The sequence below is a fragment of the Scophthalmus maximus genome, chromosome 4, assembly GCF_022379125.1.
Source record: "Scophthalmus maximus strain ysfricsl-2021 chromosome 4, ASM2237912v1, whole genome shotgun sequence".
Taxonomy (NCBI): Eukaryota; Metazoa; Chordata; class Actinopteri; order Pleuronectiformes; family Scophthalmidae; genus Scophthalmus; species Scophthalmus maximus.
In genome coordinates this window covers 25,057,501-25,072,310 of record NC_061518.1, presented here as the reverse complement: position 1 = coordinate 25,072,310, position 14,810 = coordinate 25,057,501, and the positions used below count along the sequence as shown (strand labels likewise).

Genomic DNA, 14,810 nt, shown 5'->3' with positions numbered 1-14,810 from the left:
CAAGTTAAAACTATAACACTATAGATTTCCATTACGTCAAACCCCATTTTTGGGCCAGTATTTTAGGCTGACACTATTTCATCAATAGTCGTTTACATTATTAGCTCCTCAGTTTTTATTATTTGAGCTCTGATTTCTTACATTTTCTCTATGAATACAACAATGGGAACACCTTTGCCCTCTCTGTGCTGCGGACACAATTTGCTCTGCTACTATTGCATTTATGAGCATTTTGAGTATCTAGGTGTATCTAGGTGCCCCAAGTTGTCATTGCTCGCGTCAAGTGGAACTCTGCAACCTGTACCAGAAAACACACACTTGCCATTGCACCCTGTTGTAGGAATTTAGGTGCAACTCTTTGTGATCTGCATAAATGGTGCACATAGTGCTGTGTTAAACTGAGATGAAGTGGCTGGTTATGAGTATAAGGTGCTTAAAAGAAAGAAGACAAAAAGGAAGAAAAAAAATGTTGGTGCCTCAGGATAATCAGTGTCTGGAGGTCAACATTTACTCATCACTTTACTTCGCTGACTGTAACTAATGGAGTTTAGTGCACATTATGATTACACTGGGACACAGTAGGCCTATGAATGTGAATATGCTTCCTTGTGTGTGTGTCTGTGTGTCTGTGTGTGTGTGTGTGTGTGTGTATGTGTGTGTGTAAAAAACTAACATGCAGGAGACAGTGGGTGTTAGTTCTTAACCTTAATAGGCCCTTCCCTCCACTTGCCGGATGTGAAAGCAAGGAGAGAGGGAAAATGGCTTTCTTACACTTCAATTTCATGCATATTTTCTTTGAGCCTAATGAGAGCTTTAAATATGGTGCCAGACTCCCGGCTGCCCTGATGAAGGCTGACATTTCCACACACAGTGGCACCTTGTCAGTGAGGATGAAGTCCTTCTACCTGGCTGTTGAGAGGTGTGTGTGTGTGTGTGTGTGTGTGTGTGTGTGTGTGTGTGTGTGAATGTGTGTGTCTGCAAGCGCACGTGTGTGCCATTTGTCCCTCCAAGATTCACACATATTTGGAAAAGAATAGTAATTCGGTAAACCATGCAGAGTTGTTTGTGTTGCATACAGGTGTGTGCGTGTGTTTTCCAGGGATACAATTACTCTGCTTACACTCCCTGTTAGCTTTTTGTGCTCTGCATATGTTTAGGTAATGTACTTGTGTGTTTGTATGATTGTAAGATTTGCATGCATGTTGATAATATAATGTAGAGTATGTGATAGTTCTTCAACATTCCTTTTTACCAGCATTATCTAACTATGTATCCTCATCCCCTGATCTTTACTGAACATATTCTGACTTTACTAACATAGCAACACAAAGCAACTCTCACAGATCTCTTCCTCCAAAAAGCTTTTACTCTTCATTCCATCTGCTTTATCTATGTTGTACTGTTGTGTAGCACATACAATATTCTAAAACTGATCATTATACTATTCTTATGTAATCACTGCTATGGTCAGGGGAAATAAATATGAATAAATGAACAATTTATTGTTCCTGCTCATCTATCAAATATGTCTGTCAGGTTCCTTGTTGAGAGTAGCCACAAAATGAACGTCTGAGGTAATTACAGAGCTGGAGATATGGAAGGGAGTGTGTGTGTGTGCGTGTGTGTGTGTGTGTGTGTGTGTGTGTGTGTGTGCATGTGCATGCATGCACGTATGTATGGGTGTATTCCCTCCATATCCCATTTGGAATGAAGGTCGGACTCAGTCTGTTAGCTTGATTGCAAAGAGTGAATGGATGAGCTGCATTATTATAGTGCTGTGTGACATTATTAGAGAACAATGTGTAAATGTGTGTTAAATTTGTCCTATAAATGACATAAAATTACAACTTTTGTGCTTTATGAGAAACTGCCAATACCAACTGCACCCTTGTGAAGCAAAAACTACTTTTTGTTGGTTCATTGCTCACTGTTCATGTGTTCTTATGTAGACTCAGACTCATACAATATTTACTGTACAGAATGTGCCTTGGTCTAAGTTAACAGGACAACGGAAGAAGCTCAACAACTGACCCACAATGATAGTGTCTGTTTTTGTGTGTGTGTCTGTGTGTGTGTGTGTGTGTGTGTGTGTGTGTGTGTGCGTGTGTGTGCGTGTGCGTGCATGCATGCACGTATGTATGTATGCCTCCCACGCGGCCCCACTGCTGGCACTCACTGTTCACTATTCTGCAGCTCGTCATACACAGACACTGACACACTCCCAGTCTAATGTGCTCATTAGGGACTGCACAACACACACATAATTGATAGCCATGACACACACACGATGCACACACACATTATTGCAAAAAACAGTTTCCTTTTTTTAATGCTGCAGTAGAAAACAAGGTTATATGAAGTCATATAATGGGGGTTCATTGTCAAGAACAACAACAACAGAAAACAAAAGAACAAAATGAAAAAGACTAACAGCACAGAATGCATAACAGTATCTGTGCTGTTTACATGCTGATATTTTACACATAAGGATTTTTTTTATATATTTCTCTACACTGGCAGCTGTCAGTTACTTCAGCAAATTAACTGCCAAAAATGTAGCAGAACTTGTCACTCAAGGGGTTGGTGTAACCATGGTTACCTTTCATATCCCAAAAAGATAAAGCTGCAGTGTGGAATCATGGCAGAGCAATTAGACAGAACAAAAAACAAAACAAAAAATCTAAATCAAAGAGGCATTCAACGATATGAAACAACCAAGAGTGCTTATAAATAACAGTTTACATGTGAAATATCTTCATAAAGTAACATCTTTTTGTACAACCTTTAATATCTTTTTAGTGTTCATACAGCGGCACATGTAGAGTAGTGTCTGGTAAAAAGAGTCTTTAACCCTTTGAGCACGAGTCAGGAATAAAAAGATTCACCTGTTGTCATCCCTTTGTTACCTCCATTTTTTCGTATCCTTGGATTAAATAACACATTTATAAAACTATTGTGCAAAACAATTGTATTTATGTCTTCATATACTGTGCACCAGCAGATAGTCATAATCCTTTTAAATTAAAAATATAGAAATGATGCATAATTTAGACAGGAATTATTTATTATGTTTTTATATACATATTTTACACAGACCTGAATTAATATAGGTCCCTGGTCGACCAAAGTTAAAGACTTAAGATTTCCTTTTTTCTCTCTCTTTTTTTTTTACCACATTGCGACAATGCTTGTGCCAAGTCCTGTGAAAATCTTCCCAGACAAGTATTAAGCCCAAGGTGAAAACTTTGCACTGAGTACAGAATCATTTTGTTTTCACGTGTAGCATTAGACTCAACATACTGTATGTTTGGGAAACAGGCATTGCAGACACATGCACACATCGATCAAATTCTCACAATAGCTTCAGTAATTCCCAATCTCAAATCTTCAGTCTATAGTGTTTGGATCTTAGGTGTTGAAGTGCTTTGACGTACTCAGAGGGTTAAATTTTAAATTCTGACTTCAGCACGAAAATGTTATCAAAAAAAAAGGAAAATATAAAGGGCGAGCCGAAGAGTGAACACGGGAAAATAAAAACAATCATGGAAAGTGCACCAGATTTAGTTATAAAATGTTCAACTAAACCGTTTCATTTATGCATGCAGCTTATCACACCCCAGTGATGCCAAAATATAAAGGAACTTACTTTTCATGTACACAAAATACATAGAACTTCATTTTAGAATCTTTTTTTAACCTTCATTTACTGTTTCTTCTCAATGACCACAGCCCCCATCTGCACAATATGAAAAAAAAAAATCCATTCCTATCAGGGAAATCACACTCTCAGATCATGGGATCGAGTGAACTGGGCCAGAGTGAGTCTACCTCATATTGAAACAAACAAACAAACAAAAAAAAAATGCTACAACTCAAAATGTGCCAAAACTCAAAGCAGTAGTTGTATGGCATCTTTGTGCAGTTCCGTCACATTAATAATCCTTTCTTCTCTTTAAAAGACATGTCTATGAAAGGATAAAGAGAGACAGAGCAAGAAACAGTGAGCCATTATGAAAGAGTGCAGATTCGTCCTCAGCCAGTGCTAATGTTTCTCCAGCTCACAAACATACATGAGATGGTCCTCGGGGGACTTCCCATGAGTCTTGCTCAGATGCAGCTTGACTGCATGCTTGCTTGCAAAAGTCCGGTTGCAGAGCTTGCACTGGTACATGGCCCCACTGTCGTCATCATCGAGGGAGGGGGATGGGGATTCAGTCGTGGGCAGAGAGGTGGTTAAGGAAGAGGTTAGGGAGATGGGTAAGGAGGAGTGTATGGATGTGGGTAGTGAGGAGGCTAAAGGGTGGCTGGATGAGTGAAAATTAGAGAGCAGTTTTTCAGATAGTCCTTTGGTGTGGCGTTGTTGATGGTGTTGCTGGGATATCTGGCTAAGCAGCTGCTCCCCAGAAAGCTTGGCCAGGTCTCGCAGACGGAAGCCCAAATGGGATTCCAAGTGGCTGACATAGGTGGATGGTGAGCGGATCTGGGAGGCACAGTCACTGCAGAAGAAAACTGGATGACCTGAATCCAAGTTTTTCAAGAACTTAGTCCCGCCGGTCCTCCTTAGCTGGTACTTGACATTGGCCAACCAATGGGATATTGTAGTCATTGAGAGTCCAGTGAAACGGGAGATGTGCATTCTCTCCTGTGGGCTCAGGTCCGACATTATGTACTTGCCATCACTTGTTTGTCTCAGACTGGAGGCAAACTGGGCTTGTAGGATGAGAAGGTGTTGAGGGTTCCAGTTAGACTGGCGGCCTTTACGTTTCTGGGCTGGTGAAACATCTTCTGTTTCCTCCTGTGTAACACCTTCAATGTCGGAGCGCTCAGACTGGCTGGTAGGTGTGGAGGACTTGGAGATAGCCTGACTTTCTGTCAGGTTCCTCAGCATGTCAGAGATGTCTGACAGGGCATTTTCTCTCAATGGTGAGTTGGACATGAAGGAAGCTACTGCGGCTGAAGCTTTGGTCATAGTGACAGTGGAGGGGGGAGGAATTGAGGATGGGGTGGAAGCAGTGGAGGAGAGAGCTGTTGAACCCAGGGAACCACTATTGCTGTTTTTGTCAGCATTTTTGCCTTTGGTGAGATCTATGGGTTGGTCGTTGTTTAGATGTTGCTGGTAGAAGTAGCGGTCTAAGTGGTCATTACTGGGCTTTTTGGTCTGTGCTGGCGGGGTGGAAGCAGCCACTGCTGCTTTCTCTGCCAGACTGTTGCTCATCTTGAACAGCATGCTCATGGGGTCAAGGGAGGGCAGGGCAGGTTTAGCGGCTTTCCCCAGGTGAACGTTCATTACCGACTGAAGTGCACTGAGGGGGTTGATAAATGGCTGTTCTGGAGGTGGATGGTCTGTAATAATAGCTGTACTGCCAGTCAAGGAGGCAGGCAGGGGTGATGTCACAGTAGCTGACTCCACTCCATTTTCCATTGACTCTTTTATTGAAATATCTTCATTTGATTCTCCGTGTTTGGCTCCATTTCCATTTCCTAGTACCTTTTCCCCCCCACTTGTATTCTCAGGAGTTTTACAGCCTTCTGCTCTATTCCCTTTAGGGGACTCTCCAGGGGCTGAGTCCCCGGTCTCACTGTTGCAAGGTGAGGGCGTGGTACGTCTCAAAGGAGAACGCCTCACAACACCACTGGGCTCTTTCATTTTCTCTTCTACCTTGGCAACTTTCTCCGTCACTTTCTTGACCAGTTCCTCCATAGCATGGAAGTTGTTTTTGGGCAAAGGAGAGGTCTGGCGGCTGGGAGGGGAGATCAAAGGATGGTTCTTACTAGTTGGGGAGAGGATCTCCCCTCCAGGGAACATGTACTTAAAGGGAGAGCTCTTCCCAGAATTGCCTAAAGAGAGCTTCATTATGTTTGGAAGCTGATAGGCAGCATGGATACTGGGATATCCACCCCAACTTGGAGCGCCATTCTGGGCTTTGTTGATGGCTGATTTCACTGTGTTCTCCAAAGATTTGAGGATATCAAGACCACCTTTTGGACTTTCTTCCAGATCCTCTTCAGTCAAATAAGAGTATTTTGAAGATATGTCAAACTTCTCCTCAGCCTCATCCTCAACTCCTGCCTTCTTCTCCTTGTTGAAAATGTTACCATTGTTGATGATGGACTCTTTAGTGCATTCCTCCTCCTTTTCCTCCTTTTTTATCTCCACAACCATGGCAGTGGGGGAGATGCTGGTTGGAGGGGGAACTGGGGCAGGTGGAGGAGAGAATGCTGTGGCAGCCAGAGGAACGGACTGGACCTTTTCTTCACCTGTTGGATTGGGTATGGGGGTGGAGGTGGATGACTCTATGATGGGTTTGCCTTTCTTAATAGCAGAGTTGGTGACTTTAATAAAGTGTCCGGTCACCATCATATGGGCAGTTAGTTCTTGAAGTGTGTCGTGGGAGCTGCCACACTCCATGCATTTGAGGATCTGTGACTTCCTGGATTCAAACTGCCAGGCATAGCTTGCACCATTCTGGTGTCCATAGCGGTTGTTAGGTGTGATATAAGGGTTGGTAACCCTCTGGAGTATGTCATTCGAGTCATTGAGGGGAGTGGGCTTAGGTGTGGTCCCTCCATTAGAGTCAGGTGAGCTAGGTGTGTCTGGCTCAATAGGGGCTCTCTTTCGAGCCGTGGAGATAATCTTTGCTGCCACTGGTGTAACAGGCTCTTTCAGAGGCACTTTCTGGTAATGTTTTGTCTTGATCATGTGGACACTTAGGTCCTGAAGAGATTCAAAGGAGTGCCCGCAGTACATGCACTTCAGGACTTTTTGTGCATCCTCCTTCCCTTCCATCTCTAGCAAGGAACGCTTTCTAGGTTTTGACCACCGTTTAGTACCCTCACTATCTGTCTCATGGTTATCATCACGGTAGTGGCCTGTCTCATTCATGTGCACCGTGAGCTCCACCAATGTGTCGTAGGCTGCACTGCAGTCCTTACAGCGGAACTTGCTGGCACCAGTGAATATAGAGCCATAGAGCTTGGAGCTCTGTCGGTACAGCTGGACAGTGCTGAATAGGTGGGGTTCTGTAGATGCTGTGGATACAGCCACTGTTGGGTGTTGAATCAGGCCCAGTCTGTTGTGGTGGTTCTGTGAGGCCTGCTGGAGGGTTTTAGCCATAGCTGTCTGGTGCCAGTCATAGCCTCCACTTCCACAACTACTACTACTGCTGCTACTACTGCTGCTGCTGTGACTGCGTGGGGGTTTTTCTGCAGGGGGCTGGCTCAGGTTCAAATTCAGTGTAGACCAATACGAGTTGGTCAGGAAGGAGGTATAAATGGCCTTCATCTTTTCTAGGCTGTCAGCCACAGAGCCTGTTGTAGCTAAAATGGCCTCATCTCCACTTACTGGGATAGTGGCATTGGCAGCAGCCATCATGGCAGAGGTGGAAGACAGAGACAGGGTATTTGGGTCTTTAGATAGGAGGACATCATCCTCATTTTTAAGTGAGGAGTTCTCAAAATCAGACATTCTGTCACTGGATTCGCTAACGTGAGACTCACTGTCCAGCTCCTGACCAGAAAAGTCAGCAGGATTTGGGGAGTCATGGAAGCCAGTGGATCCTGGTCTGTCCTTGAGAAGGAAGTCCTTGTCCTGACAGAGGAACTTGGCGGCAGGTTCCTCCCCTTCCTGAGCTGAGTCATCTCCCTCCAGGTCCTCATCCAACAGGGCTGCGTCCTTCTCATCTTCAGGAACATATGCTGTGCCGACACAGAAAATAACAAACAGAGAGAGAGAGAGATTTGTTAAGAAAATACTTTGACAGCATATCCAAAGGAGATTCTTAACTCTATTCTTGTTTCATAACCAAGCAGGGAATTCACGGAAACCCAAGATACTGGCATTCTCGAGAGCAAAAAGAGCAATCATCCGGTTACATTCGTGGACAAAGTATTTCCTATCACAAACTGTTGAAGTAATTCTGTTCTGACTTCTCCCTTTTACACTGACATTGTTTTCAAATTAGAATCAAGTTTCCACCCCCTCCCATTCTCTTTCCCCCCCAAGGTCTTTGTTCTGTTATACAGAAAATCAGAGACAGCAAGAGAGAGATGGGATGGAAAGAGAAAAACGGAGGGAGGGAAAGAGGAAAATGTGTCTTCAAATAGAACTTGCCACCTTATTCTTCTCAAGGGGCAACAGCTTGAAATTAAAACTAAATTTGAAATTAATGAAGCACATTCTGGCGGTGGCATTCGTTTCTGAAGTAATAAATTACTTGTATCAACCTCGGAGACAGCGGTTCCTGTCTGTCAATTAATATGTCTTACGCTTCTTCTGCAGACTCTAATGCATTCTCTAACAGACACACTCGCCATTTAAATTAAGCATGCATTTCACTCATTACACTGCTCAGCCCTCGCCTCCTCGTAAATAAAAATGAATGTATGTACGTTTGCCTGCGACAAATCTCTCCTCGCAAAACCCATTTGCTTCAATTACCAAAGATTAGAAAAAGTTTAGAGTTATTATTTACAGTTTAGCTTCGGGGACTGGGCTTGAGGCTTTCAATTTATATTCAAATCCCTCTCGTTTAAGAATAATACAATGGAAATCATACACAGAAAAGATGTATCAAGACAAATCACACTCTCGCCTCTTTGTACATCTATGAATGTTTTGTTTTGTTAATAAGTCTATCAACAGGATGAAACAACATCAGACGAGAAATGCTGCGTGCTCACACTTTGAGATTGAGGCTGGGTTTCTGAATAACAACTGAAGCAGGCACTGGTACATGCATACACAGAACTCCTTCGTGTTTTAGCAACTACGTTGGCAAAGAAGATGAGTGTAGGTGTGAACATCAGCAGCCTTGTGCCTAGCATTCCTCTTTTAAACAGGTCATCGCTCATCTAATCTGGTATGTAAACACAAAGTGAGCCGTTCAGTGGGATGGGTGTGGCACAGAAGCACACACTCAGTCACAAGCGATCACTTTCAAAGACACACAAGGGATAAATAAAAATGAAAAATATCATGACAGTGCAGAGGGAAATTCCACATAAACAACAGAATGAGGTACAAATGCACCGGCAACCAGGTTAAAAACAAAACATATTGCCTTCGGTTAGGTGAATATAAGGGCTCAAAATACATGCTACCAACACACTTCAGCTGTTGCCAACTCCTACTCCTATCTACTACGGAGCACTGCAAGTTGTGTGAGGCTGTTTGTGTGTGTTTGTGTGTGTGCTCGTACTGCATCAGCAGCACAACAGAGAGGAGTCTCTGTCACTGTCAAGCCACTGGTTGCCATCGGCAATGATACGACTGCCGTGGGATAAACAGATGCACAGAGACACAGATATCCCAGAGCCCATCACACATCAAACTCACACACACACACACACACAAACACACGCACGCACACGCACACATGCCGGTTGTACTGTAACTGCTGTAGTATAACAACTCTTTGCCTTCAGGCACTCTCAGGAGCTTCTCTGTAGAACATGCAGTCTGCTCCAGTGCTCAGTCTGACAAAAAGCATCCATTTGAAACACTTGAAACACATTATACTGTATGAAATTCTGCTACGTGCGATCGAAAAATTGCGGGGTCATCTGATCTCTATCCACCCTGAATGAGTTGCATGCATTGTTTCCTTTATTTTATTGTAGCTGTGTTCTTCACTATTTATGGATATAGGACACACACAGAAACACACATAAAAGCCATGTTTCTCTCTCTCTCTCACTCTCTCTCTCTCTCGCTCTCTTTCTCGAAGACACATCCACCCGCCCATACATACGTGCAGCCAAGCAGACCCACATGTACATGCCATCTGTTCTGAATCAGCCAAAACGACAGCTGTTTAAGAGAACAATGCTCTGGCTGAGGAAACAACCGAACGCAGCAGCTTGATGCTCTCATCGAGGCCAAACATCAATGTGAAATCTCCTTAAAAACACTACATGCACACACTGCGCTTCGAATGAACGACTTTTGTGTGATAAGAACCTGGCATGAAATTTTCGTCTGTGTGTGTGAGTGTGTGTGTGTGTGTGTGTGTGTGTGTGTGTGTGTGCGTGCCATTTTGTATACCTGCAAGTGTGTTATATGAGGATCAGGCTGTCTCCCAGCAAAACCAGTACCAGTGGCTGAGTGGTGATTTGGTGTGTACAGGCCAATCCACGTACATGATGCACGAAGCACCCAGCGGATTTACATGGCATGATAAACAGTGACGTTGTGTGATGTTTCAACAGTCCAGTCTATATAAATCTCTAACTTACCATAGCATCTTTTTCTGAAAACGTGGCGTGTTCAGTTCAGTTTAGGGTAACACAAATATATATATATATATAGATATATATATTTTAATTTTTTTTATATGGACACAGTGACACAAGAATTCATGCCCTTGTTTTTTACTAGGTTCAGTAAAGTTATGGCTGGTTTAGTTTATTGGTTATTGTGACAATTAATATACTAAAAACCCATATCACACCAACTGTAATTCTATTTGTGTTTATTTTATTCTGAAACACAAATACATTTTTATCTACTGATTGTAACAAATTGGCATATATTTTTTTCTCAAACTGAACTCTCCTTATAACCCCAAAGGTACAAACTCAGTTCAATATCACTTCTGGGTTCAAGAGTGTGTCTGTTCTTCGCCGCGCTCTCAATTTCCTTTTGTAAAAGCCAAAATGGTTTCACTGTGTATGTGCGCGAAGAGCACAAGGTGGGGAAAGGGCGAGTCAACACCTTCGGGATAATTGTTATTAACTGTTGTAACTGATGCGCTCAAACGAAGCTGCAGTGGAATTTATTCTGTAAATCAAAGAGAAGAAAGAGAAATGACACACCACATTTATTCAGTACAAGGATCAGAGGTGGAAGGGAGAGGATGAGGAGGAGCAGGGAGGAAGGGGTTGGACGGAAATCAAGACCGGGACACACACACACACACACACACACGCACACACACACACACACACACACAGGGCTGTGATCCCCAAGGCCACTGGCTTAGGTCCAAGCTGCAAGGTTCACAGCACTATGACTGAGGATACTGAGATAAATATGCAGAAACACATCTGTGTGTGCACACACACACACACACACACGCACACAAATCCACCGGAGTCAGAAGAATCCTGTGCCAAACACACCAGGTATGCAGGTGCTCTTTTAATTAGTAGGGAGAGAGAGAGAGAGAGAGAGAGAGAGAGGGGTAGAGAGAGCTCCGGATGAATTGTCAGCAGGGCAAGAGGTGATCTGATCTCATTTAGAGGGGAGAATGGGCCGGGGGAAGAAATGTGCAAATTGTTTAAGCCTATGGCACGCGAGCAAACAGCACATTTGTTTCTGGGAGAGGTGGACGGGCTGACAAATGACAAACATTGCTATTTGCTTTTGGCAAATGGTAGTAAATGGAAATGTTGGATTCACGGTGGTATCGAAAATGCCTGGACAGATTGTAACGCCGTGATCCTGTACGCTGTGTCTGGTGTGTTTCCCTGTCAGCGCATGAAGTGAGGAAACGCCATTGCCCTCTGCAGATGTTATGTTAGGAAACAATTTTTTCAAGCTTATATAACCACTTAACAGCCCCTTCAGACACACAGGAACATCAGGCCGTTTGTTTACACCTCTGCTTGGACCACATATTTTCAGTGTGAGTGTGTGTGTGTGTGTGTGTGTGTGTGTGTGTGTGAGAGAGACAGACAGAGATGGATTGTCCACATCAGTCTCACGAAGGACATTTTTGTTGAGACACAGGTGAAGAAAAGACTACTGGCCTTAGATGAAAGCGCGCCCCAATCCAAACTTTCCTACATGCACCCTATGCCAGAGTGTGTTTATGCATATTTCTGTGCGATACACATCCACCCGCCCTCCGCCATGTTCCACTTAATGAGATCCTATAATCTCCACCCTGCCTCCCTCATTTCCATCCCTCCCCAATCACCAGTGCGGCGCACGTTAATGAAGTTAATTGAATCTCAGATCGATAATACACAATTATTGTGATTTGACATGCACAGCCAAATTGGTGGGATGGCTTCTATGTATGTGTGTGTGTGTGTGTGTGTGTGTGTGTCCACAGAGAGAGTGGTTAAATGGGCCACGTGTGTCTGCAGCGAGTGTCGTGGGACTGGTGAGGCCCGCCATTGATCCCAGGAGGTGTTCGATCGACCCAGACGCCTGAGGAATTGAGCTGTTCCTTCAAGCGGCTCAATGAATTACCAGACTTGCAAACGTATTTACACTATCAGAGGAATATGACACACTAATTGCTTCTCCACTGGCACACTACGTTAATACAAAAACGCCACCACAGGAAACTATGATGTGTCTGTGTAAATCAAAAGTAACGTCACAGTTCCTCTACTTTTAAAGCGAGGTTGTTTGTAATCTCCTGAATATTTTAATATTTTGATTTAATATTCCAGTAAAAATTACTGGAGGCATTTGCAACACGCTTTACAGAGATTATGGAATGTATGACCTTTCTATTTTGCTTTAGGTTATTCACTCCAGTGTTTGTATTGATAATATTGTACTAATCTTGCGAGATTCATAGCTATTACATACTTTTTTTCTGAGGTATCCTTGCAAAATGTAGTCTATATTTATATTATTATTTTTCAGTGTCTGCGTATACTTTACCTGTATATAAATTGTTTTCATGTGGAACTAGCTGAATGCTGATAAGTGGTAATGAACACCATGATAGTTCTGAAATATGCAAAATGCCTTTCAAAGAGGCTGAGATAATATTAGCATATACAGCACATTGTGGCAGTGGTTTTGGCGCGTGCGAGAGAGGGAGGGAGAGAGAGAGAGAGAGAGAGAGAGAGACAGGGAGAGGATGAGAGAGGCGAGATTAGATGTGGAGTGGCAACAGTTAGTGTGTCTGTATGTGGCTGCAGCAGCAGTGGCAGCAGCATCATCGCAAGACTCGGCTGTACAGCAATTATTCACGAGCACAGACCCTGCGCCTGTGCGCGCGTGAGCGTACGTGTTTTGTGTGTGCGCGCGGTTGAACAGCGTTAGCCCGGCTAATCATCTCCCCGTGCCACTCAAGCTGCGGCGCTGCTGACAGTGTATTTACATGCTGCTGTTGCAGTGCCAATACAAGAGTGTATACGCCTGGGCTGAAGAGCTACTGACGCACCCACCGATGCATGTGAGTGCTGTATTTATACATATGCAGTATTTATTTGGGGGCAGAAGGGAGAGATTCTTCTGGGGGTTTCTTGGGGGTATGCCATGTGTAAGAAGTGTGCGTGTGTGGGTGTGTGTTAACTAATCACTATTTCAATATTTCAAGTTAAGTTTTAGTCCTGGCATCCTGAACACACACACGCGCACGCACGCACGCACACACACACACACACACACACACACACACACACACACACACACACACAGACACACTTCAGAGGACATAACAATGACTTATATTACTGTCCTGGAGACCCACCATAACCATAACCACCTCTGGCCCAACCCATAACTTGTTTACATTATTATTTACGTTTAGTTTTACATTATTAAGTTGCGTCCCGACGATGTGAACCGTGTGAACAGATTTATGTTCCCACAGCACGACTCGCACAAGTACACATTCACACATCGGCTGGGATGAGCGGTCATGAGGCTGCCCTGTGGGCTTGGAGCGTGCGACTGCTCCACGTGGAAGCCATCTGAATAACAAAGGTGCGATTATTTGTATGTTCTGAGGGCCGCTGAACAAAATGAAAAATCAAATGAAATTAGAGCATAGATGAAACACATGACGGAGATTAGAAATATAATAAACAAAACGATAATAACGCTGGAATCTCGAAATGTAATCTATTTGAAATCTGTGACGTTGGTCCAACAAAGTGCGTCCAGACACTGCTGCCGAGGTTCACCACTCGTGTGTCGCGCTTCGTGGTGCTTTTGCTTTCACTTTCTCTCCAGTTCATCCCAAAGCTCCGTGCTGCTCTCGATCACGTGAGGCCGCCGTCTGGTTCCGTTGCTGTAGGATGAAGGTCTGACGAACCAGTCCGTCTTCATCTGTTGTCTTTCTCACACCCATCTGATGGAAGCATACTCTCCCACCTCCCGCAGTACAGTATAGTAGTAACAGTTTGTACAGACACGGGGTCTGTGAGTCATCAACACGTGTCGGATTTGTAAGAAATACTTTGTTTGCTGCAGGAAAACATTGACGCGAATGGGAAAGCGGCCTCAGACATTTGGACCCCATCACAGTTGTAAGCCCTGTGCAGTGCAGTTCTTCGTGTACAGTGCTTCATTGGACAGAGATTGCACGACACATATATCCCTATTGATTTCTATTAATGTTATGTATTATTTATTCACAATGCTGGCCATCAAATGAACAGTTCTTGCTCATGATTTGTGCTAAATGCAGCTGGTGCATGTGTCACCGCGGCTAAAAGGAAACGATGTGCGGTCTGTGAGGTGCTAATACAGATGACGTAGTAGTGGCGTGTTCCTTCAACATCACATTCCTCATCGGTTCCCTTTAGTGGCCTGGTTGGTTGTCAAAGCATCCGATTCAAAATCTCTCTCTCGCTCTCTCGTCATAATGCACACATTCAACGCTCATTCCTGTTCATTTCATTCGTTCAGTAATTAAGATTTAATCTGTATTAGACCAGCAGAGAGGGGTTTCTAGCAATATGCATAATGTATGCATAATAATGCATAGGTGCTGACCCAGTCATTATTTCAGCTTCCATAATGCATCATCTGAATTTGTCCGATATTGTCAGGATTTATTCACACCGGTCACCTTCAACAGGAGACATCTATTCTTATTTTCTTTTGTCACATAAGGGTT

General features: G+C 43.6%; 1 protein-coding gene across 1 annotated transcript in view; it reads right to left on the bottom strand.

Annotated features, from left to right (window-relative positions):
- Positions 1 to 2,303: 2,303 nt before the first annotated feature.
- tshz3b (teashirt zinc finger homeobox 3b) overlaps positions 2,304 to 14,810 on the bottom strand; it is a 36,981-nt gene continuing 24,474 nt past the window's right edge. The window contains exon 3 of the mRNA XM_047331591.1: positions 2,304 to 7,695. Coding sequence (XP_047187547.1) covers positions 4,043 to 7,695 — 3,653 coding nt within the window. The 3' untranslated portion in view covers positions 2,304 to 4,042. The remainder of the gene's footprint in view (positions 7,696 to 14,810) is intronic.